General features: G+C 34.5%; 3 protein-coding genes across 4 annotated transcripts; all 3 read left to right on the forward strand.

Moving 5' to 3' along the window:
• The first annotated feature begins 885 nt into the window (after positions 1 to 885).
• LOC114730296 (receptor-like protein EIX2) lies at positions 886 to 2,231 on the forward strand. The gene is made up of 2 exons (XM_028917343.1): positions 886 to 920; positions 1,031 to 2,231. The coding sequence occupies exons 1-2, from the start codon at positions 886 to 888 to the stop codon at positions 2,229 to 2,231; spliced, it is 1,236 nt and encodes a 411-aa protein (XP_028773176.1).
• A 5,601-nt stretch (positions 2,232 to 7,832) lies between these two features.
• On the forward strand, positions 7,833 to 10,408 carry LOC114730297 (receptor-like protein EIX1). Its single transcript, XM_028917344.1, has 4 exons — positions 7,833 to 8,251; positions 8,394 to 8,981; positions 9,095 to 9,156; positions 9,701 to 10,408. Exons 1-4 carry the CDS (start codon positions 7,978 to 7,980, stop codon positions 10,406 to 10,408), a joined length of 1,632 nt encoding a protein of 543 aa, XP_028773177.1. The 5' UTR covers positions 7,833 to 7,977.
• Positions 10,409 to 11,929: 1,521 nt separating this feature from the next.
• On the forward strand, positions 11,930 to 26,271 carry LOC114730311 (probable NADH dehydrogenase [ubiquinone] 1 alpha subcomplex subunit 5, mitochondrial). 2 transcript variants are annotated; one of them, XM_028917355.1, is made up of 3 exons: positions 11,930 to 12,123; positions 24,814 to 24,941; positions 25,969 to 26,271. In XM_028917355.1, the coding sequence occupies exons 1-3, from the start codon at positions 11,939 to 11,941 to the stop codon at positions 26,139 to 26,141; spliced, it is 486 nt and encodes a 161-aa protein (XP_028773188.1). In that variant the 5' UTR covers positions 11,930 to 11,938; the 3' UTR covers positions 26,142 to 26,271. The 2 variants fall into 2 exon arrangements, with proteins under 2 accessions (XP_028773188.1, XP_028773189.1); XM_028917356.1 differs by lacking the exon at positions 11,930 to 12,123 and having other exon boundaries at positions 24,594 to 24,941.

Consider the following 26,271-nt stretch of genomic DNA (forward strand, 5'->3'; position numbering starts at 1 on the left):
TAAATTGACGATTTTTTTTTTTTGGCCTTTAGTGCATGATTTTGTGCATGATGGTGGAGATTAGAACAAAAGATAAGTAATGGAGACAAAAAAGAAAAAGGAAGAGACTTGCCAACTAATTGCCAAAAGCGGGATGAAGTAAAGGGTGCTCACAGTTGTCCTGGAAAAGAGTGAACGGAAAAGGGAGCAGCAAAATGAAGAACACAGTCATCCCAATTTGCTTATGTGGTGAGACAAGAAAACATCTGGATCTTTTGCTTGGTCGTGACAGGATTCCAACTTCCAACTTCATGCCACGCTTTAAATTCATGATACTCATCTTTTTATTTATTTGTTTGAAATCGTTTACTTTGCTAAGATAAGAAAGAGTTATTAGGTAGTTAAAATGAGAGATAATACTATACTATTTGAATATAATAAGAAATTTTGATTCTGAGAAGCTTTTGGGACGGTCTGTGAGAAGGGAAAAATTGAAACAAATGATGTGCTATTTGATGGCTTTAGATTTGTGGATACAGCATCTCTCATTATCTTTTCGTTGCCATTAAATTCTTTTCTTGTGTTGTCTTCTACCTGCAACAATTTTTTTTTTTTGTGGGTTAGATACCTGTAAGAATTTATATATGAACCTTGCGATCAAAGGAAGGAAGGACATCAAGCTTCTTTTCCTGGACCAAACATACGTTCGCATTGATGATGCATAACTAAATTTAAGATAGGATCAGATGTTGATAATATTGTGATCAGAGTTGAAAACTTAAAATCCTCAAGATATAGCTGAAAAAAAAGTTAGGGTCTTTTAAAACATAAAGTTATTTTTTTTACCAAAAAAAAAAAAAAATAGATCACACACACTGACACTTTTAATAATCTACTTTTTTCTCAATGATTGTTCTGATTCTGGCAATTGGACTTATCAAGTAAAAATTTCCTTAGTGATTTCCATGGTTATTTGGGATCATATATGACTTCAATTGTCTGGAGCCCTTCCTGATTGCTGGAAATATTTTGAATGCTTGATCTTCTTCAGTATCGCCAATAATAGATTCTTCGGAGAGATTCCTGATTCACTAGGTAGCCTGAGACAAATTCGAGAATTTCATTTTGCAAACAACAAATTTGCAGGTGAAATACCATCCACTTTGAAAAACTGTACTTTGCTTAAAACATTTGATGTTGCCGAAAACAATTTCTCTGGATTATTTCCAAGTTGGATTGGAGATGCACTGAGATTGTTGCGTGTAGTTATTCTAAGGTCCAATATGTTTGCTGGGAGCTTGCCCTTCAATTTTTTCCATCTTTCTGAAGTTCAAATTCTTGATCTCTCCATGAACAACATCTCAGGAAGTGTACCCAAATGCCTCAACAATCTTTCTGCTTTGGCTAATAAAACAAACTATGATGGAAATATAAGTTGTTCGGTTTTAGATAATGAACTCCGTGGTCTTAAAGGAGTAGTGGTAGTGTTTGGGATTTTAGTCAATGATTTATTCGAAGATAGTTTATCACTGGTGTGGAAAGGTAAAGAAGCTAAATATCAAACTATCTTGGGACTAGTGAAGAGTATTGATCTCTCCAACAACACGTTAACTGGAGAAGCTCCAAGCGAAATGATGGATCTCGTTGGATTGGTTTCCTCAAACCTGTCAAGAAACAAGACTAACGGAGAAATCCCTCCAAGCATTGGACAGTTGGAGCCAGTGGACTCACTTGATCTATCAAGAAATCATTTGTTTGGAAGAATTCCATCTGAATTTGCACATATAGATCGCCTCAGTGTAATGGACTCACCATTCAGTAAACTATCTGGAGAAATCCCACACGGAACTCAACTTCAAAGTTTTGATGCGCCTGCTTATGTGGGAAATCTTGATCTCTGTGGAGCTCCCCTCCTTAGTTGTCCAACTAAGCAAGCTAGAGATGATCATGAAAATGAAGGACGTGATCTTGAAGACGATGATCAATTTTTCAGCCAATTAGTGGTCTACATTAGCTTTGCAATGGGGTTTATCTCTGGATTTTGGGCAGTTTGCTGCTCATTGGTTTTGAAGAAATCCTGGAGGCATGCCTACTTCAAGTTCTGGAGTGAGGCTTATGAAAAATTGTACGTGATTGCAGTCATAAACACGGCCAAATTGGCAGATGGATTAATATTTAATAGCAATCATTCACTCATTCATAAGCCTTATCAAGCCATCATTAACTATTCTCTGGCCTCTCTTTATATATAAAAAAATTAATTAATTAAATTTTCGTTGGCCAAATTGCATGGTAAATAAGTTTCCGCAATGAATTTATAATATGAAAATTATAATTAAGCAAGTAATTCTGGGTTTTTTTTTTTTTGTGCCAAGCAATTTTGTATAGTTGAAGGACCGTTTTTACTTTCAAAACTCTGACAAGTCTTTTTTCCAAAAAAAAAATGATGGCCCAAAGAAGGCCCAAGACTTCAACAAGACTCAGCATGTTAAGCAAATCGAGCACGAACACCAGCATGAAAATATACTCAAAAAGTATGGTCAAAAGGTCCAGTCTCCATAGAAGATATCTTGAAGAAACTGATGTGCCATGATTCTCTTTTTTTTTTTTTTGCCCCCTTTTATGAGGTGCACGTATCTGAGCTGTATCAACATAACCAAAGATTTCCATCAAGTTGGAGTCTTGTGAATGCAACAATATTAAATATTTGGTGGCAGGGTTTTGCTGCCTTCTCTAACCATCATCAACTTAATTTAGATTATAAATCTTTCAATTGAAGAGATCAATCAGTATTATAAACTTTCAATAACTAATTTACATATAACAAAAAATTAGTTAAAAATAATAAATAAGTAAAAGATATATTTTTATTTCTTAATATGTTCTTATAATTTTTGGCCAAAAAAATGTTCTCATAATAAAAAAGAAAAATGATGAAAAATAATGTATGAGAAAATATGATTGAAAAAAAAAAAAGAGTGTGAGAAATGAGAGAAAATAAATAATTGTGCAACTCTACCATCTTTTCGCTAAATTGTCCATTTGATATCAACTATTTTAATTTGCTAATTACATGTAAAAAAGTAATGTGACTAACTACCCGAAAAAGAAAACACATTTTTTTTAAAAAAATAATATTTATTTAAAAAATACGATTATAATATCTGCTTAAGTTCAACCTTACAAAAATTTGAAGTCTTTGGCCCAGCTAATTCTTCCATAATGAAACGTAAAATGGACCACTGCCCTCTCTATTCCTATATCAATATATTAAAATAGGATTTTAAATTTACTGTAGAATAACATGCATATTGGAAAGTGTCATTTCCACCGATATTTCCACGTCTGTATTCTTATTCTTTCAATTTTGGAATGAAGTGTCACTCTCATGGCGGATACAAACATTGTGAAAGAAAAGGAATCATGAAGAGCCTTTCTCACGGTATGACAATGTCAAGGTTGTGAAGAGAAAATGACTTTAATCCTCCTAAGAGTATTTCACAATTTATACATATTGATGATGATTTTAAAATTTAATTTTATTAGCAATAAAATTAAGCCATCACACAAGTATTTCATAATAATTCATGCATCCTAAAATTATATATATTTAAACTATACATCTAATTTTGCATATGTTTTCTTTGATCTCTCCCAAAGTTGGCTTTTAACTCTTCTAATAGGAACATATCGAACCAAAATTGTTATAATATCATTAATGAAGTCAATTGTGGAAATTTCTTAAGAAAGAGTCTCTCACACGGCCTAATATATCTGGAAAGTCTGGGGATAAGAGGGAAAGACAAATCAATTCTCATGGTGCCCACCAATTCAAATACTTTGTTCTCGATCCGTCGCTCATTGAGTTCCATAATAATTAGGCCATTGGAGTGTTATATCTAACATTATATTGCATTTTTATTTTATCAATATTATTATATATAATATGAATTTTATAATGAGTTACATGGTCTATAAACTAATTTCTCTCTATAGGAGCTAAATAATTAATTTACAAATATTAAAATTAAAAAAATTATGTAAGTTAGTCATTTGTAATATAGTTATTTGTAATAAATATGCGTTAAATTTTTTTATTCTTTAATATAACCTTTTGATTGTTACTTCATTACTAGTAACCTCCTTTCATATAGCAATTAATAGGGATATATTAGAAAAAAAATTATAAATTTTTAAAAAAGTGGATTGAGATTTTATATTTAATAAATTTTATATTAAAAATTAGATGACATAATACATTTCGCAATCAAGTTTAAATTTTCCCTATATATATATATATATAATGTGTTATGAATTGATGCAAATCTTTGCATTAGTGAGTAAATTGTTTTTTGTCTACCGGAAAGTCGTACGATAATGATTTTTAACTACTCGATGATAGAGTTTTGTCACACTTTGTAGCTATGCCCGGCTCAATCCAAATTAATTTGGAACGCATGGAAACAAATAAATATGATGGTGGGTGAAATCCTAAACAATTTATGAAAAAAAAAATATACATTATTAGAATTTAATCCTCTTTTTGTCAGATATAGAATTAGAATGTAACCTAAACGTAAAGTTTAGTTCGAAACCCAAGTTTCCAAATCAAATTTTGGACGCCTCTTTCATTTTAGAAGTCTTTGAAGTCTCTCTTACGACCAAAGAAAAAAAAACCGGATTGGACCGGCCGGTTCAACCGGTGAACCGGTCCGGTTTAACATGAAAACCAGCCCCCTAGCGAACCGATAAGTAACCGGTATTTAACCGGTCAACCGCCCGGTTTGGGGGTTGACCGGTTATATATTTTTCCCCCAGCTATCCAAAACGACATCGTCTACTTTTTAAAAAAAAAAAAAAAAATCAAGCGCTGTTTTTGGATTCAATTCCCTCAGTCCCTCACTCCCTCCTTTCTCCTGGCCAAGGATACTCCTCCGGCAACGTCGAGTTCACCCCACTCTCTTCCATTCCCCAGGGCTCCTCCTTCTACGGCCTCGACTTCACAGGAATCACCCTCTCCGACATCAAACTCCCTATCTCCACCTCCACGTTCTCCCCCAGCACGATCATCGACTCCGGCACCGTCATCACGCAACTCCCCCTGGGGGTGTATAGTCCCCTGAGAGACGCGTTCAGGAAAGTAATGTCCAAGTACCCAAAGGCAGATCCGGTGTCGATCCTGGACACATGTTTAGTAAGTACAAAACTATTGTTGTTCTGAAGATAACATTGTCGTTTGGCGGTGGGGTGAACGTAGAGTTGGAGGCAACTATACGTAGTGCGGGAAACACAGGTGTGTTTGGCTTTTTCTTCGAATCAAGATTCAAGCGGTGTGACCATTCTTGGAAATGTCCAAAAAAAAACATTGGAGGTGGTGTACGATGTTGGGGCTGGTAAGGTTGGCTTTAGAGCAGGTGCTTGCACATAAATAATTAATTAAAAATATATTTAATTAGTAGATTTGATCTAAAACTATTTTGTAACTTCTTATCTTTTTTTGACTGATTATTATTTATGAATTTTGTTCTATTTTAATGTTATGAATTAAATTATATTATTTTAATATGACCGATTCGACCCCAGTCTGACCTCTGGTCCAACCAGTAACCTTTAACCCACTGTCTCGACCGGTTGAATTTTCGGTCCGGTTTTTTGTTCCTTGTTTACGACAACTCTGCTTTCTTCTTTGGACCTTGACTAATTCAATCTGCTATTACACGTAAAAAAGTAATGTTACTACCAGAAAAAGAAAACACACAACAAATTTTAAAAAATAATATTTTCTGAAAAGATAGAACTATAATATCTGTTTAAGTTCAAATTTTAACAATTTAAAGTCTTTAGCCTTGTTATTTTCAAAAATGAAACCTAAAAATGGATCACTGCACTCTCCAATATCAATATATATAAGATTTTAAATTCGTTGGCTTGTATATTGGAAGTCTTGTGTCCTCCAATATTTCAAAGTCATATATTCTTTGGCAAAAAAACAAAAATATAATATTCTTATTCCTTCAATTTTGGAATGAAGTGTCATTCTCATGGTGGACAGAAACATTATGGAAGCAAATGAAACGGCGTAGAAATTTACCATGCAATAATACAAAGGGTCTGTTTGGGATGACAATGAAAAACATTTATAAGCATATTTCACATAAGTCGTGACAAAACTCCTCTTACATACTTATTTTGTATTTTGTAAATCACGATTAAAAAACTACTTATATGTTATTTCACAAATACTAAAAGTCTTTGATCACAATGATTTTAACTTTTACTAACTTTCTTTGTAGAATCGTAAAAATAAGCCATTACAAGTATTTCATAATTAATACTATCATTCATATATACATCCAAAAATTATATTTATAGTATATACTTAATTTTGGGTATGTCTTCATTTATTTCCCCCAAAGTTAAATTTTAACTCTTACTTTTCTTTTTTTGGCGTAAATAAGAGCAAATGCAACAAAAAACTGTCATATTAATAAATGAAACCAATTGTGAAAACTTCAAACTTCTTAAGAAAAGTCGATGGAAGTCTCTCACATGGCTTAATATTAGACTCACACTAATTTTTTTTATACATTATTAGAATTTAATCCTTTTTTGTCAAATATTAGAATTAGAATTTAATCTAAACGTAAAGTTTGGTTCGAAACTCAAGTTTACAAATCAAATTTTGGACTCTTCTTTCATTTTAGAAGTTTTTGAAGTCTCTCTCATGACCTTGACTAATTTAATTTGCTATTACATGTAAAAAAAGTAATGTTACTACCACAAAAAGAAAACACAAAACAAATTTTAAAAAATTAATATTTTCTGAAAAATATAGCTATAATATCTGTTTAAGTTCAAATTTTAACAATTTAAAGTCTTTAGCCTTGCTATTTTTAAAAATGAAGCGTAAAAATAGATCACTGCACTCTCCAATATCAATATATATAGGATTTTAAATTCATTGTGTTGTTTATTGGAAGTCTTGTGTCCTCCAGTATTTCAAAGTCATATATTCTTTGGCAAAACATAAAAGTCTATTCTTTCAATTTTGGAATGAAGTGTCACTCTCATGGTGGACACAAACAATATGGAAGAAAATGAAACGGCTTGGAAATTTACTATACAATAACACAACGGGCAAGTTTGGAATAGCGATGAAAGACTTATAAACACATATCACGTAAATCGAGATAAAACTCTTCTTATATATTTACCTCATATTTTGTAAATCACGATTAAAAAGATATTTATATGTTATTTCAAACATACTCAATCAAACATACTCAAAGTCTTTGATCATGAAGCCTTTCACGTGTACAATATATATATATATATATTTAATTTCACAATTTATATATATTGATGATGATTTTAACTTTTACTAACTTTCTTTGTAGAATTGTAAAAATAAGCCATTACAAGTATTTCATAATTAATATTATCATTCATATATACATCCAAAAATTACATTTATAATATATATACTTAATTTTGCGTATGTCTTGGTTGATTTCCCCTAAAGTTAAATTTTAACTCTTATTTTTCTCTTTCAGACATAAATAAGAGCATATGCAACCAAAACTGTCATATTAACAAATGAAGCTTATTGTGGAAACTTCAAACTTCTGAAGAAAAGTCGATGAAAGTCTCTAACACGGCTTAATATTAGATAGTCTGTGGATAAGAGGGGAAGACAAGTCAATTCTTGTGGTGGCAACGGATACTTTGCCTCTGTTTTTCGTCACTATTAAGTTAAAATGATATATATGGTGTAGTAAACGATTTCAAATAATTCATATTTCCAAATCTTTGTTTATTTATTCAAGATCTCGGATTTAAAAAATTAAAAGCTTGTTATATATGATTTTGAATTCATATTGAGAGTTTGTATATCCTCCAACGCTATCATGAAGACAACAAAATCTTGCCTATAAATACATGGCCTTTGTGGTGCTTGTTCTCTCACATACTACATAACCTTGTATCTACAACATAAGGATGGTAGATATGAGGTTTCTTGTTGCTTGCGTTGTGCTTTGGGTGCATTACTCTTGCGGGGCACTCGCAATTAGCAACACCACTGTCAAGTGCAGAGTCAAGGAACGACTCTCTCTTCTTTCTCTCAAACGTGGCTTTGTTGATCCCCGTGGCTGCCTCTCTTCCTGGGGAAGTTCAGAGAACCACACAGATTGTTGCACATGGAATGGTGTTTCCTGTGACAGCCGAACAGGCCATGTGGATGCACTCGATCTTTCTTACTACAGTTTGGAAGGTATCTCCGTCATTGGCTGAATTGCATCATTTAAATTATTTGGACCTTGGTGGCCATAATTTCTCTCTGGCTAAATTCCCAGACTCCATTCTTTCTTTAAAGAGATTGCAATATCTTGATCTCACCTTCACAAATTTGAAAGGAAACATACCTCTCAATTTGGGATATTTGTCTCGCTTGCAAACACTTTACCTTGAGGGAAACCAGCTTGAAGGTGGCATACCCAAATCCTTGGCTTTATGCAACTTAACAGTGTTGGATCTATCTGACAACTCCTTGAGTGGACAATTAGATGAGTTCGTTGCATCATTCGACCAATGTGGTAGCATATCACTACAGAACTTAGATTTATCTTATAATTGTTTTACGGGGTCGGTACCTAATTTCTCACGGTTCTCAGTTTTGGAAAGATTATATCTCTCCGACAATCAACTCAACGGAACTGTAAATGGTGGCATTGGATTATTGTCAAAGCTACAAACGTTAGACATTGCTTCTAATTTCTTGCACGGTATCATAGCTGAAACTCATTTCTCGAGACTCTCTCAGCTAGGGTACTTGGACATGTCTCTTAACAACTTGGAATTTAAAATCAGTCCTGATTGGATCCCCCCTTTTCAGTTATTCCACATTCATGTAAGATCATGTAAGTTGGGCCCTGGCTTTCCAAATTGGCTTCGAACCCAGAAGTCGGATTTGTCATTAGATATTTCAAATGCTGAAATTTCTGGTATGATGCCAAGTTGGTTTTGGGATTTGTCATTTGAATCCATGAACCTTTCACACAACCAAATGACTGGAGAAATACAAAATTTTCAACTCGGAAATGGTTCTTTGACTCAGAATCTGGATTTGAGCTCAAATTTGTTCGAAGGCTCAATTCCATCAAATTTTTCACAGACAGCGTTTGCATTGTTTCTATCTGGTAATAAATTCACAGATGCTAGTACTTTCTTATGTCCAAACAAGACCGTGGGATTAAATATCTTAGATCTCTCAAACAATCAACTATCAGGAGCGCTTCCAGATTGTTGGAAATATTTTAAATTATTAGTCCTTCTTGATGTTGCAAATAATAGTCTATATGGAGAAATTCCAACATCCATGGGTTCATTGATAAATATAAAATCCTTACATTTAGGATTCAATAAATTTTCGGGTGAAATACCTTTGTCTTTGAATAAATGCACGGAGCTAGTGGATTTTGATGCTGCCGGAAATGATTTTTCGGGTTTAGTACCATGCTGGATTGGAGATGGGCTTAAGAAGCTAAGCGTCCTCATTTTGAGATCCAACATGTTTTTTGGGAGCTTGCCCCTCAATATTTGTAATCTCCCTCAACTTCAAATCCTTGACCTTTCGATGAATAATATTTCTGGAAGTTTGCCAAAATGCCTCAACCATCTTTCTAGTTTGAAGAGTCAAACAAATTTTGATACAACAGTATAGTATGGTGATTATGTTGATCCAAATAATCGCGGTCCCTCCTCAACAGAGGACATTGCGACACTGGTATGGAAAGGTAAGGTGTCCAAATACCAAAGTATATTGAGATTAGTTAAAAGCATCGACCTCTCTTGCAACATGTTGATGGGAGAAATTCCAAGTGAACTGATGGATCTTGTTGAATTGGTTGCCTTAAACATTTCAAGAAACATGCTCAGTGGAAAAATCCCTGCCACCATTGGACAACTAAAGTCATTGGACTTTCTTGATTTGTCAAGGAACCACTTATCTGGACGCATTCCTTCAGAACTTTCACAAGTGGATCGTCTTGGTGTGATGGATTTATCACACAACAATTTGTCAGGAGAAATTCCTCATGGCACTCAACTTCAAAGCTTTGATCCCTCTGCTTATGAGGGAAATGCTCATCTATGCGGTGCTCCCCTTCCAAAATGTCCCACAAGCCCAACACAAGATCATCCAAATGATGAGAATTCTGAAGAAGATGAGCAAATTTTCGGTCGAGGTTTCTTTATCAGCTCGTCCATCGGACTTGGAACAGGATTTTGGGGAATTTGCAGCTTAATATTTCTGAGCAAAGCCTTCAGATATGCCTATTTTAGGTTAATGAGTGGCATACATGACAAAGTGTATGTGATCGTTGCTATAAATGTGGCCAAACTGCGCAGGTGGAGGAGAGGTTCAACTTGAAGGTACGTAATTAGTATTTGTTTTCCATTTCTCCTGTGTTCATATATCATTTTGTATTTTTTCTGCAGGGGAACTGACAATTTCGTTATAATATATTTTGAAACAGTCTTGGGGAGAGACTTGGGTGTTTTTTTTTACGGGAAAAAACTTTGAAAACTAAAGTTTTTTGTCCGTTTAGAGAAGAAACAAAAGGCTAATGTTTTTAGCTTCTTAAAAATCAGTAGATGCACACTATATATATATTTTCGAAGTATATTTTGAAGATTCTTCGGATCAATAAATAAGTGCTACATTTTTCTTATACCACAAGGGAAACCGATCGTTAGTTCACTATTTTTCAGCACTTTGACTTTGTTGACTAAAAAATTACTTCTACTTTTGATCTATCGATATTGCAGTCCTTTGCATGGGGGAGGTAGCTGCTTCACAAGGTTGCCCTGTAAGGTTCTTCCATCGTCACCCGATGAATACTAAACTATTGAGGCATTTGTTTTATCCATCTGCTATTCTGCTGTGCAAGTTTGCGACAGAAAATTAAACGAGCTAGTGTTTACACTAATTGTTCAAGTCTTTTATGTTCTACTAGTTTAGTTTGCAAAATAAATAAATAATTGTACTGTAAAATCAGACACTATTTCTAAGGAGTCAGTATATCGACATGTGTTTGTTGTGTGGTTTAATTGAGATATTGCTTTGAGCTTCAAAATTAATTCATGATATATGTACTAATAATTGTGAAAATTATCCTTCATGATTATTTTGAGCACAAACTTATTGGCATACATGTTACTCTAATCAGGTGAGCTTAAATATTGAACATTCATTGCTTTGTTTAGAAACAGGGTAGGGAGAATTTTTCTTCCTATTAAAGAGGTGGGGTTTATATATGAATAAACTATGTGAAGATCATGAAATCTAAGATACGTAAGTTGCAATAAACTTAGAGTATTTTCTACAGTTTTTATATTATATGTAAATGGATTTCACAAAAATATTTATAATTATTATTGTTTAGTTATAGATTTATTTGCACGTTTAAATTTAATTTTTTTTAAAAGCAATCCAAATGTTCACATTATTTCAATCAGATTGTATGACTATTAAAATGAAAAATGAAAATGAAAAAGTAAAAACAAACAGTATTAAATACAAATTATCCAAATGTAATGTAGTAAATTATCCAAAGTTAATTTAGAAAATTAATATTTAGCTCTCCCATGAATTATAGGTTAATTAACTAATTTTAACGTATGCATCACAAATTTCCAAAATTTGTACAATAATTTAGGGATAAATTCACAAAAATTGCAAGTAATGCAAGAAGGGGGAAAATTGCTAAGAAACTTGATCCCAGAATCCTAACCCGACTTTGGCCGAAAAAGAAAGAACCCTACCCGACCCAGTTTGCCTTTTTCATTCGGGTCAGAGCGTCACCTCTCGCGCTTCCCTTGAACGTGAGACAACAAATGTCGATGCAGGGCCAAACCGATGACACAATGATCGAGTCCGACACAAATTAGACTCTGAAAAATGTTCCTGTGCGCAGTTGCACGGCCATTGATGGCCAAAGTGAAGGAGACGACAGGGATTGTGGGCCTGGATGTGGTGCCGAACGTGCGAGAGGTTCCGATCGGCCTCTACACTAAAACCCTGAAGGAGGTCCAGGCCGTCCCTGAGGATGAAGGCTACCGTAAGGCTGTGGAGAGCTTCACAAGGCAGAGGCTCAAAGTTTGCGAGCAAGAGGAGTATTGGATTATATGCTTAGCTGTAACCAGCTGTGGTGGGCCCAACTTGACTCACGAGTAACAAACTTCAGTTTAGTATGTTATAACTACTTACAGTATAAATAGTTGAGAAAAGCTCTAATTGTACTGAAAAAAAGTCAAGTTAATAAAAGAATTACTCAGAGCTTTATCTTTCTCTCTTTTACTTCTCTGTTGTTCTTCGGTTAAGGAGGATTGGGAAATGATCGAGAAGCGCCTTAGCTGTGGCCAGGCTGAGGAGCTCATCGAAGAGGTTCAGGATGAGCTCACACTCATTGGCAAAATGATCGGTACTGAGTGCTGATATATCCCTTTTCTTTGTGCTAATGGGATTGATGATAATGATCGTTGTTGATGGATGTTGGCAAGAAAATTATTTTTGGTGAGGAAGGGAAATTGTGGAAAATTTTACTCAACATGGACAACTCGGCTAATTTTGCTGCGCTGTTATCCGTATAATAATTATTTGGTTGGTGAGAAGTCCATAACACCGGATGCACTCTTGTTCTTGCACCATGTACTAGGTATTATATGTGCCAAATAAAGCTCTGATCGAAAGACTTGAATTCCAATAATCTTTTCAGGGGGAAAGACATCCTCAAGCGTCAATGTGAAATAAGATGAAATATTCTTCCGAAGATTTTGCTCTATTTCTTATTTATACTTTTAGTCTGAGAAGAATATGTGATATGTATAGGCGACTGATAAAAAGAAAATTGGTGCAGGTCATGCTTTAGTGTATCGTTGGCATTTCTTGGTTATCTGTGGGTTGAGTTGCTAATTCCCAACAATTCAACCTCGCATACCAGAACTAGCTAACAGATGGCAGTAGATGAAAATTGGAGAAAATACAGAAGACTTGCCTGGCAATTGAAGAGCCAGCAACCTCCCAGTTGAAGCTTCTTCAAAAAATCCTCTGTGACTCTTACAGTAGCTGCCTTAGTTCATTCCCTTCCCTCTTTGTTATCTCAGCCCCCTCTAAGGCTCTCACCTCTCCCAGTTAATACGACCATGCAAAAACTCCATTTAACCTCATCCCACACCTGTAACTATAATATGGGGCATAAGGGTATCGTATGTAACGATGAGTTACTAGACAATTTGGTGGGCATCATTTATCCTAAAATAATGTCTCTGATTATTAAAATAAAATCATTCTGGCCATTATATGTCTTGCATTGTTAAGACCTTTGCTTTGATGAATTGGTGCGATTTTGTTAGATACCTGTAACAATTTACATATGAACCTTGCGATCGAAGGAAGGAAGGACATCAAGCTTCTTTTCCAGGACCAAATACATGGGCGCATTGATGCTGCATGACTAAATTTAAGATAGGATCAGATGTCGCTAATATTGTGATCGGAGTTGAAAACTTAAAATCCTCAAGGTATAGCTGGAAAAAAAAAAGTTAGGGTCTTTTAAAACATATAATATTTAAAAAAAAAAAAAAGATCATACACACTGACACTTTTAATAATCTACTTTTTTTCTCAATGATTGTTCTGATTCTGGCAATTGGACTTATTAAGTAAAAATTTCCCTGGTGATTACATGGTTATTTGGGATTATAAGTGACTTACAATTGTCTGGAGCCCTTCCTGATTGCTGGAAATATTTTGAATGCTTGATCTTCTTCAGTGTTGCAAATAATAGATTCTTCGGAGAGATTCCTGATTCACTGGGTACCCTAAGACAAATTCGAGGATTTCATTTTGCAAACAACAAACTTGCAGGTGAAATACCATCCACTTTGAAAAACTGCACTTTGCTTTAAACATTTGATGTTGCCGAAAACAATTTCTCTGGATTATTTCCAAGTTGGATTGGAGATGCACTGAGATTGTTGCGTGTACTTATTCTAAGATTGTTGAGGCATTTGGGTACACTTCCTGAAATGTTGTTCATGGAGAGATCAAGAATTTGAACTTGAGAATAATGAGCAGCTAATAAAACAAACTCTGATGTAGATATAAGTTATTCGGCTTTAGATAATGAACTCCGTGGTGTTAAAGGAGTGGTGATAGTGTTTGGGTTTTTAGTCAATTATTTATTCGAAGATTTCTTTGGAAGAATTCCATCTGAATTTGCACATATAGATCGCCTCAGTGTAGTGGACTCACCATTCAGTAAACTATCTGGAGAAATCCCACACGGCACTCAACTTCAAAGCTTTGATGCATCTGCTTAGGTTGGAAATCTTGATCTCTGTGGAGCTTCCCTCCCTAGATGTCCAACTAAGCAAGCTAGAGGTGATCATGAAAATAATGGACGTGATCTTGGAGACAATGATCAATTTTTCAGCCAATTAGTGTTCTACATTAGCTTGGCAATGGGGTTTATCTCTGGATTTTGGGCAGTTTGCTGCTCATTGCTTTTGAAGAAATCATGGAGGCATGCCTACTTCAAGTTCTGGAGTGAGGCTTATGAAAAATTGTACGTGATAAACACGGCTAAATTGCGCAGATGGATTGGATTGGCTCCAACGTAAAGGTAATCAACATTTGTCTTTATCTTTCTAAAATGAACTGATGCTTGCATTTACATGTCACATATAAATTTGTCGCCCAACTGCTGACAACATGCATCTTCTGAGATTCTTGTGAAAACTTAGTTTAGAATATATATTCTCCTCGAGTAATTAAGCGAATGTGTTTATTTATTCATTTGTTTCATATCTTAAACCCTGTTAATTAGGTAATGACAAAGTTGAGCAACCTTTAGTTTGTTATTTAAATATCGTAGTTTGTTGCAAGGAATGAAGAGGATCTGCAGCCCATCGTTGCCTGATATGCTTCTTTCAACTTCATCATGAAATCAGATTACACATATATGCCATTTCCTTTTGTCTTTTTGGCTTTACTTGGATACTATATGGGAAAAGAGAAGGTATACATGTTTAATTTATTATAAGAAAACAATTGATCGAGGAGAGGCTTTTCATTCATTAATCGTAACAGTTCTATATTGTGATTTGTTAGACCAAGCTAGCTTCTTTGTGGTAGTGATCATATTGTTTATCAGTTGGGTTCCTTCTTAGTTTCAAGTCAGACTCTTGCTTAATAGAAATCATTCACTTATTTATAAGCCTTATCAAGCCATCATTAACTCTGATTCTCTGGCTCTCTTTGCATGTCGAAAAAAATAAATTAATTAATTAAATTTATGTTGGCCAAATTGCAAGGTAAATAATTTTCTGCAATGAATTTATAATATAAACATTATAATTAACCAAGTAATTCTGGGTAGTTTTTTTTTTTTTGTGCCAAGTAATTCTGTATAGTTGAAAGACCGTTTTTACTTTCAAAGCTCTGATAAGTGGAGAAGTCTTTTTTCTTTAAGGAAAAAAAAATGATGACCCAAAGAAGGCCCAAGACTTGAACAAGACTCAGGGGGTGTTTGGGAAACTCAAAACCATGGTTTCAGAAGTATTTTTTCGCAAAACGAGATAATCTCCTCCACATATTTACTTCGTAATTCGTAAAAGCACTTCTGAAACTATAGTTTGATTTCTATCCAAACACCCTCTCAGTATGTAAAGCAAACTGAGCACGGACACCGCCATGGAAATATCCTCAAAAGCATAATCAAAAGGTCCAGTCTCCATCGAAGTTATCCTGAAGAAACTGATGTGCAATGATTCTCTCTCTCTCTGTTTTTTTTTTTTAAGTGAGAGTACACGTATCTGAGCTGCATCAACATAACCAACGATTTCCATCAAGTTGGAGTCTTGTGAATGCAACAATATTAAATATTTGGTGGTAGAGTTTTGCTGCCTTCTCTAACCATGATCAACTTAATTTAGATTATAAATCTTTCAATTAAAAAGAATCTGTATTATAAATTTTCAATCATAAATAAGTAAAAGATATATTTTTATTTCTTAATATGTTCTTATAATTTTTGGCCAAAAAAATGTTCTCATAATAAATAAGAAAAATAATGAAAAATAACTCATGGGAAAATATGATTGAAAAAGAGAGTGTGAAACATAAGAGAAAATAAATAATTGTGCAACTCTACTATCTTGTAGCCAAATTGTGCTTGCCAACAACAAAAATCCTCTTAGCCTGTGTCCATTTGATATCAACTATTTTAATTTTCTAATTACATGTAAAAAAGTAATGTGACTAACTACCCGATAAAGAAAACACTTTTTTTTAAAAAATTAATATTTATATAAAAAAATATAATTATACCACCTCTTTGAGTTCAAACTTACAAAAATTTGAAGTCTTTAGCCTAGTTAATTCTTCCATAATGAAACATAAATGGACCACTGCCCTTTCTATTCCTATATAAATATATTAAAATAGTATTTTAAATTTACTGTAAAATAACATGTAGATCACCCTCCCCCTCTACGTTTTGAGGTGGAAAGTGATGATGAACAATAGGCTTGGTTAGCCTGGACTTGTATCTTGTCTCCTTTTATTTGTTTCTCAGTTATCATTCCAAAAAAAAAAAAAATGTAGATTCGAAAGTGTCGTCTCTACCTATATTTTCAAGTCTGTATTCTTATTCTTTCAATTTTGGAATGAAGTGTCAATCTCATGGCGGATACAAACGTTGTGAAAGAAAAGGAATCATGAAGCCTTTCTTACGGTATGACAATTTCAAGGTTGTCAAGAGAAAAAGACTTTAATTCTTCTAAGAAGAGTATTTCACAATTTATACATATTGATGATTATTTTAAAATTTAATTTTATTAACTATAAAAATAAGACATCACACAAGTATTTCATAATAAGTCATGCATCCTAAAATTATATATATTTATATTATACATCTAATTTTGCATATGTTTTCTTTAATTTCTCCCAAAGTTAGCTTTTAACTCTTATAATAATAAGAACATAAGGAACCAAAATTGTTATAATATCATTAATGAAGTCAATTGTGAAAGTTCTTAATAAGGAGTCTCTCACACGGCCTAATATATCTGCCCCTGTGTATTTATAGTCTCTATTATAATTTTCCTCCGATAAAATTATGTGCTTTTACGCATTACAGGTACGCAAATTCTTAACCGAAACGTTACAGAAACCATGAAAAGGTAGGGAAGTGGCATTCGACATGACTGAAGACATTGGCCAATTGGTTCAACAAGTCAATCTAATTAACAGAGTCTGACGACCGAGCTCACTGGTCTCTTCATAGGTTTCTCAAAGGAAGCTGGGACTGTTTAGTATAAGTTCTCATTTATTTTGTTTGATCCTTATTTTATCAAGAAACTCGAAATAAGCAAGGACAGCACTACCTTTCGGCCCCTATTCATTAAAGTTTCAATCTTTCAAGACTAAATTTTCAATTTCATGTGGGCACATACTCAGGAGGATAAGAAGTCTCAAACAGAGAGTGAGGTCTGAGTACCATGGCGTGTCAGGACTGCAGGCACGAGCAATACGGGAGGAAGCAGCATGGACTAGCGCGTTTACATCATCTGTGCTCCACATTGAACGGTTATCTACGAAAGAGGAATACGTCAGAATCCATTTATCACTACTCCATTTTCGACACCTAAGAGGACGCTCAATGCAGGATAGACGAGACTTGGGAAGACTATAACATTGCAGAGGGCTAACTTCCTGATCTTGCCGCTTCCAACATGGTAGCTTTCAGAGCTTAAACGGCAATCACGGAAGCAATGAAAGCATTTGGAGAAATATAAATGAGCAAATTAAAGATGACATGGTGTAGTAAACGATTTCAAATCATTCATTATTTAACAAAAAGCTAATATTTTCTGAAAGTTGATCTAGTCCGCTCCCTAAAATTTGAAACCAGTAAAATACTGTTCCAGAGATAAAAAAAATTTTAAACAGATTAAAATGAAGTCAAATTTTAATATTGTAATTGTTCCTCCTTGAAAAGTATGAATTTTTTTTGAATTATTTACAATTTTAATCAATTCTATGTAAGATTTTAGATTATCGACAAGCATTTCCAGCTCCAAAGGAAGAGTGCTGGAGGATAAGGCACTCTTCGGCTATGATCCTGTACAGCGCCCCCACACTCTATCCGGACGCCTCTCCTAGTCTGATTGGCGCATCATCAAAGCCGAATATCCTTTCTTAATAGCTTTATATCCAAAAGGCAAATTAATGAAGTACTGTGCTACCACTCCTTTTAGAACTGGACCAGCCACTGGACTAGCAGGGGCACCGCTTGTTGGTAAAATCGGTCTCACTTAAAATAATATAATTTAAAATTATGTACAAAATAATAAAAATATTATAGACAATATTTATCTATATTTTCCTATGATAAATCACAAAAAATTACAAACTATTAAAATCATCAAATATCTCATATTAATGAAAAACTTTATCGAATTTGAATGAAGTAGTAGGGGGAAAAAAAGGCTTATAAGAGACTTTCTCCTCCCATCACGCTCGTAAATTAAAGATGAGGATACGTTGGATTGTTACAAAAATTAAGTGAGAATGATGCCAGACAAAAGTTCATTATTTAACAAAAAGCTAATATTTTCTGAGAGTTGATCTAGTCCGCTCCCTAGAATTTGAAACCAGTAAAATACTGTTCCAGAAATTAAAAAAAAATTAAACAGATTAAAATGAAGTCAAATTTTAATATTGTAATTGTTCCTCCTTGAAAAATATGAAATTTTTTGAATTATTTACAATTTTAATCAATTCTATGTAAGATTTTATATTAATCAAGTTAATGAAATGTGCGCATGTGCGTGTCCAATCACTTTATAATTCTAAAGAACATATGCTCTGAATTTACCCGTGGAATCAAGGTTAAAAAAAAAAAAAAGGAATTTATCCGTGTAAGAATTTAAAACAAAATATTCCTCCAGTTTTAATATAAGACCTATTTAATTAATTTGATTAGATTAAGAAAGTTAGATAACTTAGTTAACTATAAGAAATATGATATGGTTTTCCTAAAACACCATAATCATCATTATTAATATTCTTCCACTATCTTCTACTTAATTATGGTTGACAGAGTATCTATAAGAATAATTTATAAAAAAAATTAATAAATATGAGAAATAAATCTTATATTTAAGATTAAAATCAACTTAATAATTAGGTTTTCTATTAAAAACCAGAAGAGTATATACTAAAAGGTCAGGCACGTTGTTGATGGGGGAACATGCACTTTGGAATTTCCAAGTCCACGTCCAAAACGTCAAAGTCTTCCACTGCACTTTGGAATTTCCAAGTCCACGTCCAAAATGTCAAAGTCTTCCACTTGAAGAGGAAGAAGCACGCAAATGACACTTTTCGTATGGCGTTAGGTGCAAATCAACTTTCAAAAGTATGAGCATTAATACAACTTCTTATTCAGTAAAAGTATATTTTGAATACAGATTATATATAATTCATAATTGTTTCTAATACTGCTTAAATTTTGGGAACACGCAGATGTTTTTGTTAGATAAATGAAGAGCTTGAGTCTTTCGCCTCGCTGAAAAATGTCAACTTTATTTTCGATTTTGTCAGATATTAGAATTAGAATTTAATCTAAATGTAAAGTTTAGTTCGAAACTCAAGTTTCCAAATCAAATTTTGAACGCCTCTTTCATTTTGGAAGTCTTTGAAATCTCTCTGACGACAACTCTGCTTTCTTCTTCGGATCTTGACTAATTTAATTTGCTATTACATGTAAAAAAAAAAAAGTAATGTTACTACCAGAAAAAGAAAACACACAACAGATTTTAAAAAATTAATATTTTCTAAAAAAAATAGAACTATAATGTCCGTTTAAGTTCAAATTTTAACAATTTAAAGTCTTTAGCCTTGCTATTTTTAAAACTGGAATGTAAAAATGGATCAGTGCACTCTCCAATATCAATATATATAGTATTTTAAATTCATCGTCTTGTATATTGGAAGTCATGTGTCCTCCAATATTTCAAAGTCATATATTCTTTGGCAAAAGATAAAAGTCCATATATTCTTATTCCTTCAATTTTGGAATGAAGTGTCACTCTCATGGTGGATAAAAACACTATGGAAGAAAATGAAACTGCGTGGAAATTTACTATGCAATAATACAAAGGGCAATTCTCGTGCTGGCAACCAATACTTTGTCCCTGTTTTTAATCACTATTAAGTTAAAATGATATATATGGTGTAGCAAACAATTCCAAATCATTCATATATCCAAATCTCTCTGTTTATTTACTCAAGATCTCGGATTTAGAAAATTTAAAGCCTGTTTTATATAATTTTGAATTTATATTGAGAGTCTGTATATCCTCCAACACTATCATGAAGACAACAAAATCTTGCCTATAAATACATGGCCTTTGTGGTGCTTGTTCTCTCGCATAGCAAACTGCATCATAACCTTATATCCACAGCGTAAGGATGGTAGATATGAGGTTTGTTGTTGCTTGCCTTGTGCTTTTGGTGCATTATTCTCGCGGGGCACTCGCAGTTGGCAACACTACTGTCAAGTGCAAAGTCAAGGAACGACTCTCCCTTCTTTCTCTCAAACGTGGCTTTATTGATCCATATGGCTCCCTCTCTTCCTGGGGAAGTTCAGAGAACCACACAGATTGTTGCACATGGGATGGTGTTTCCTGTGACAGCCGAACGGGCCATGTGGATGCACTTGTTCTTTCTAACTGCCATTTGGAAGGTACAATTTCTCCGTCGTTGGCTGAATTGCATCATTTGAATTATTTGTACCTTGATGGCCAAAATTTCTCTGCAATTAAATTCCCAGACGCCATTCTTTCTTTAAAGAGATTGCAATATCTTGATCTCTCCTTCACAAATTTGAAAGGAAATATACCTCTCAATTTGGGATATTTGCCCCGCTTGCAAACACTTTCCCTTGGGGAAAACCAGCTTGAAGGTGGCATACCCAAATCCTTGGCTTTATGCAACTTAACAATGTTAGATCTATCTAACAACTCCTTGAGTGGACAATTAGATGATTTTGTTGCATCATTCGACCACTGTGCCAGCATATCACTACAGACCTTAGATTTATCTCTTAATCGGTTTACGGGGTCGGTACCTAATTTCTCACGGTTCTCATTCTTGGAAGCATTAGATCTCTCTAGCAATCAACTCAACGGAACTGTAAATGATGGCATTGGATTATTGTCAAAGCTGCAGGATTTAGACATAAGTAATAATTTCTTGCACGGTATCATAGCTGAAACTCATTTCTCAAGACTCTCTCAACTAGGGTACTTGGACATGTCTCTTAACGACTTGGAATTTAAAATCAGTCCTGATTGGATCCCCCGTTTTCAGTTATTCGACATTAATTTAAGTTCATGTAAGTTGGGCCCTGGCTTTCCAAATTGGCTTCGAACCCAGAAGGGGAGTTTGTCATTAGATATTTCAAACGCTGAAATTTCTGGTATGATGCCAAGTTGGTTTTGGGATTTGTCATTTTCGCGCATGAACCTTTCACACAACCACATGACTGGAGAAATACAAAATTTTCAACCCAGACATAGTTCTCTTACTAGGGATCTGGATTTGAGCTCAAATTTGTTTGAAGGCTCAATTCCATCAAATTTATCACATACAGCCTCGGCATTGTTTCTATCTAATAATAAATTCACAGATGCTAGTACTTTCTTATGTCCGAATGAGACCGTGGAATTAGAGATCCTAGATCTCTCAAACAATCAACTATCAGGAGTGCTTCCAGATTGTTGGAAATATTTTGAATCATTAGCCCTTCTTGATGTTGCAAACAATAGCCTATACGGAGAAATTCCAACATCAATGGGTTCATTGATAAATATACAATCCTTACATTTAGGATTCAATAAATTTTCAGGTGAAATACCTTTGTCTCTGAATAAATGCACGGAGCTAGTGGTTTTTGATGCTGTCGGAAATGATTTTTCGGGATTAGTACCACACTGGATTGGAGATGGGCTTAAGAAGCTAAGTGTCCTCATTTTGAGGTCCAACATGTTTTTTGGGAGCTTGCCACTCAATATTTGTAATCTCTCTCAACTTCAAATCCTCGACCTTTCGATGAATAATATTTCTGGAAGTTTGCCAAAATGCCTCAACCATCTTTCTGGTTTGAAGAATCAAACAAAGTTTAATGCAACAGTACAGTATACTCATTATCGTGGCAATAAATATAGTCTTCTCCCTTTACTCCATTTCACAGAGGACGACACTGCAACACTGGTATGGAAAGGTAAGTTGTCCAAATACCAAAGTATATTGAGATTAGTTAAAACCATCGACCTCACTTGCAACATGTTAACGGGAGAAATTCCAAGTGAACTGATGGATCTTGTTGAATTGGTTGCTTTAAACATTTCAAGAAACATGCTCAGTGGACAAATCCCTGCCAGCATTGGACAACTGAAGTCGCTGGACTTTCTTGATTTGTCAAGGAACCACTTATCTGGACACATTCCTTCAGAACTTTCACAAGTGGATCGTCTTGGTGTGATGGATTTATCACACAACAATTTGTCAGGAGAAATTCCTCATGGCACTCAACTTCAAAGCTTTGATCCCTCTGCTTATGAGGGAAATGCTCATCTATGCGGTGCTCCCCTTCCAAAATGTCCCACAAGCCCAACACAAGATCATCCAAATGATGAGAATTCTGAAGAAGATGAGCAAATTTTCGGTCTAGGTTTCTTTATCAGCTCGTCCATCGGATTTGTAACAGGATTTTGGGGAATTTGCAGCCTAATATTTCTGAACAAATCCTTCAGATATGCCTATTTTAGGTTAATTAGCGGCATACATGACAAAGTGTATGTGATCGTCGCTATAAATGTGGCCAAACTGAGGAGAGGTTCAACTTGAAGGTACGTAATTAGTATTTGTTTTCCATTTCTCTTGTGTTCATATATCATTTTGTATTTTTTTCTGCACGGGAACTAATAATTTCGTTATAATATATTATTAAATACAGTCTTTGGGAGGGACTTATGTGTTTTTATTTACGGGAAAAAACTTCGAAAACTAAAGTTTTTTTTTTCCCCAGTTCAGAGAAGAAACAGAAAGCTAATGTTTTTAGCCTCTTAAAAATAAGTAAATGCACTATATATATTTTCGAAGAATATTTTGAAGATTCTTCAGATGATAAATAAGTGCTACATTTTTCTTATACCACAAGGGAAACCGATCGATATTGTTAAGGGCTTTCTTGCGAAGAACTATTCAAGAAATAGGTATTTATATATGCTGAAACTTAAATGTATATCCTTTCTGGAACTATGTGTTACGTTAGTTCACTATGTCTCAACACTTTGACTTTGTTGACTAACAAATTACTTCTACTTTTGATCTATCGATATTGCAGTCCTTTACGTGGGGTAGCTAGCTGCTTCACAAGGTTGCCCTGTAAGATTCTTCCATCGTCACCCGATGAATAAACTATTAAGGCATTTGTTTTATCCATTTGCTGTGCATGTTTGTGACAGAAAATTAAACGAGCTAGTGTTTGCGATAATTGTTCAAGCCTTTTATGTTCTACTAGTTTAGTTTGCAAAATAAATAAATAAGTGTACTGTAAAATCAGATGCTGGTTCTTCGGACTCAATATATCGATATGTGCTTGTTGTGTGGTTTATTTGATATATTGCTTTGAGCTTCAAATTAATTCATGATATATGTAATAATAATTGTGAAAATTATCCTTCTTGATTCTTTTGAGCACAAACTTATTGGCATGCGTGTTACTCTAACCAGGTGAGCTTAAACATTGAACATTCATTGCTTTGTTTTGATACAGGGTAGGGAGAATTTTTCTTCCTATTGGAGAGGTCGGGTTTATAAGTTATTATATATGAATAAACTACGTGAAGATCATGAAATCTAAGATATATAAGTTGCAATATAATTAGAGTATTTTCTATATTTTTTATATTATATATAAATAGATTTCACAAAAATATTTATAATTATTATTGTTTAGTTATAGATTTATTTGCACGTTTAAATTTAATTTCTTTAAAAAAAATAATCCAAAATTTCACATCATTTCAATCAGATTGTATGACTATTAAAACGACAAATTAAAAAAGTAAAAATAAACAGTATTAAATACAAATTATCCAAATGTAATTTACTAAAGTATCCAATGTTAATTTAGAAAATTAATAATGTAATTTACTAAAGTATCCAAAATTAATTTAGAAAATTAATATTTAACTCTCTCATGCATTATAGGCTAATTCACTAATTTTATCGTATGCATCACAAATTTCCAAAATTTACCCAATAATTTAGGGATACATTCACAAAAATTGCAAGTAATGTAACAAGGGGGAAAATTGCTAAGAAACCTGATCCCAGAATCCTTACCCGACTTTGGCCGAAAAAGAAAGAATCCTACCCGACCCAGTTTGCCATTTTTCATTCGGGTCGGACCGTCACCCGTCGCGCTCCCGGAGAACGTGAGACGGCAAATGTCGATGCAGGGCCAAACCGATGACACGGTGATCCAGTACGACACAAATTAGACTCTGAAAAATGTTCCTGCACGCAGTTGCACAGCCATTGATGGCCAAAGTGAAGGAGACGACAGGGATTGTGGGCCTGGATGTGGTGCCGAACGCGCGAGAGGTTCTGGTCGGCCTCTGCACTAAAACCCTGAAGGAGGTCCAGGCCGTCCCTGAGGATGAAGGCTACCGTAAGGCCGTGGAGAGCTTCAGAAGGCAGAGGCTCAAAGTTTGCGAGGAAGAGGAGGATTGGGAGATGATCGAGAAGCGCCTTGGCTGTGGCCAGGCTGAGGAGCTCATCGAAGAGGCTCAGGATGAGCTCACACTCATTGGCAAAATGATCGGTACTGAATGCTGATATGTCCCTTTTGTTTGTGCTATTGGGATTGATGATGATGATCGTTGTTGATGGATGTTGGCAAGAAAATTATTTTTGGTGAGGAAGGGAAATTATGGAAAATTTTACTCAACATGGACAACTCAGCTAATTTTGCTGCCCTGTTATCTGTATAATAATTATTTGGTTGGTGAGAATTCCATAACACGGGATGCACTCTTGTTCTTGCACCATGTACTAGGTATGATATGTGCCAAATAAAGCTCTGATCGAAAGTCTTGAATTCCAATAATCTTATCAGGGGGAAAGACATCCTCAAGTGTCAATGTGAAATAAGATGAAATATTTTTCCGAAGATTTTGCTCTATTTCTTATTTATACTTTTAGTCTGAGAAGAATATGTGATATATATAGGCGACTGATAAAAACAAATGGTGCAGGTCATGCTTTAGTGTATCGTTGGCATTTCTTGGTTATCTGTTGGGTGAGTTGCTAATTCCCAACAATTCAACCTCGCATACCAGAACTAACAGATGGCAGTAGATGAAAATTGGAGAAAATACAGAAGACTTGCCTGGCAATTGAAGAGCCAGCAACCTCCCAGCTGAAGCTTCTTCAAAAAATCCTCTCTGACCGTTACAGTAGCTGCCTTAGTTCATTCCCTTCCCTGTTTCTCATCTCAGCCCTCTCCAAGGCTCTCACCTCTCCCAATTAATACGACCATGCAGAAACTCCATTTAACCTCAGCCCATGCCTGTAACTATAATATGGGGCATAACGTAATCGTATGTAAAGATGAGTTACTAGACAATTTGGTGGACATCATTTATCCTAAAATAATGTCTTTGATTATTAAAATAAAATCATTCTGGCCATTATATTTCTTGCATTGTTAAGATCTTTACTTTGATGAATTGGTGCGATTCTGGCTTTCTCTATTGGAATAATGTGAATCCACTTTTAGGAAAAATGTAAAACGTGGGATTTAGTGTGTGTGTGTGTGTGTCTGTGCTCATGCTTTATGTTGAATGCAGAGTGGAATCCATGGGGTGTCCCAGATGATTATGAATGTGAAGTTGTTGAGAATGATGCGTCAATTCCTAAGCATATTCCTTACCATCGACCTCCTCCTCTCCCTGAAGAATTTTTCAAGACGCTAGAGGCTGCTTCATCTCAACCCAAAAGGGATACTCCTGCGGTCAGCTAAGGTGAATCAACCTCAAAGGCATGCACAGCTATATGCTAAGCAGTTCTTTGGTCTGTCGATTAACTTGATCAAAAGGAAATCACAAGAAAATTCCTTGTCTCTTTACTTTGTTTCATATGGGCGCGATTAG

Source organism: Neltuma alba, unplaced genomic scaffold (genome assembly GCF_004799145.2).
Source record: "Neltuma alba isolate B1F8T4 unplaced genomic scaffold, ASM479914v2 tig00012727_pilon, whole genome shotgun sequence".
NCBI classification, from domain to species: domain Eukaryota; kingdom Viridiplantae; phylum Streptophyta; class Magnoliopsida; order Fabales; family Fabaceae; genus Neltuma; species Neltuma alba.

Excerpts from the sequence above, each read along its gene's own strand:
- LOC114730296 (XM_028917343.1), top strand. The coding sequence starts at position 886 with ATGATTGTTCTGATTCTGGCAATTGGACTTATCAA. Across the intron at positions 921-1,030 it reads CTGGCAATTGGACTTATCAA|TATCGCCAATAATAGATTCT; the intron begins GTAAAAATTTCC and ends GATCTTCTTCAG.
- LOC114730297 (XM_028917344.1), top strand. The coding sequence starts at position 7,978 with ATGGTAGATATGAGGTTTCTTGTTGCTTGCGTTGTGCTTTGGGTGCAT. Across the intron at positions 8,252-8,393 it reads TTCTTACTACAGTTTGGAAG|GAAACATACCTCTCAATTTG; the intron begins GTATCTCCGTCA and ends CAAATTTGAAAG. Across the intron at positions 9,157-9,700 it reads TCAAATTTTTCACAGACAGC|TATGGTGATTATGTTGATCC; the intron begins GTTTGCATTGTT and ends ACAACAGTATAG.
- LOC114730311 (XM_028917355.1), top strand. The coding sequence starts at position 11,939 with ATGTTCCTGTGCGCAGTTGCACGGCCATTGATGGCCAAAGTGAAGGAG. Across the intron at positions 12,124-24,813 it reads GCTGTGGAGAGCTTCACAAG|GCAGAGGCTCAAAGTTTGCG; the intron begins GCAGAGGCTCAA and ends GAGCTTCAGAAG. Across the intron at positions 24,942-25,968 it reads ACTCATTGGCAAAATGATCG|AGTGGAATCCATGGGGTGTC; the intron begins GTACTGAATGCT and ends TGTTGAATGCAG.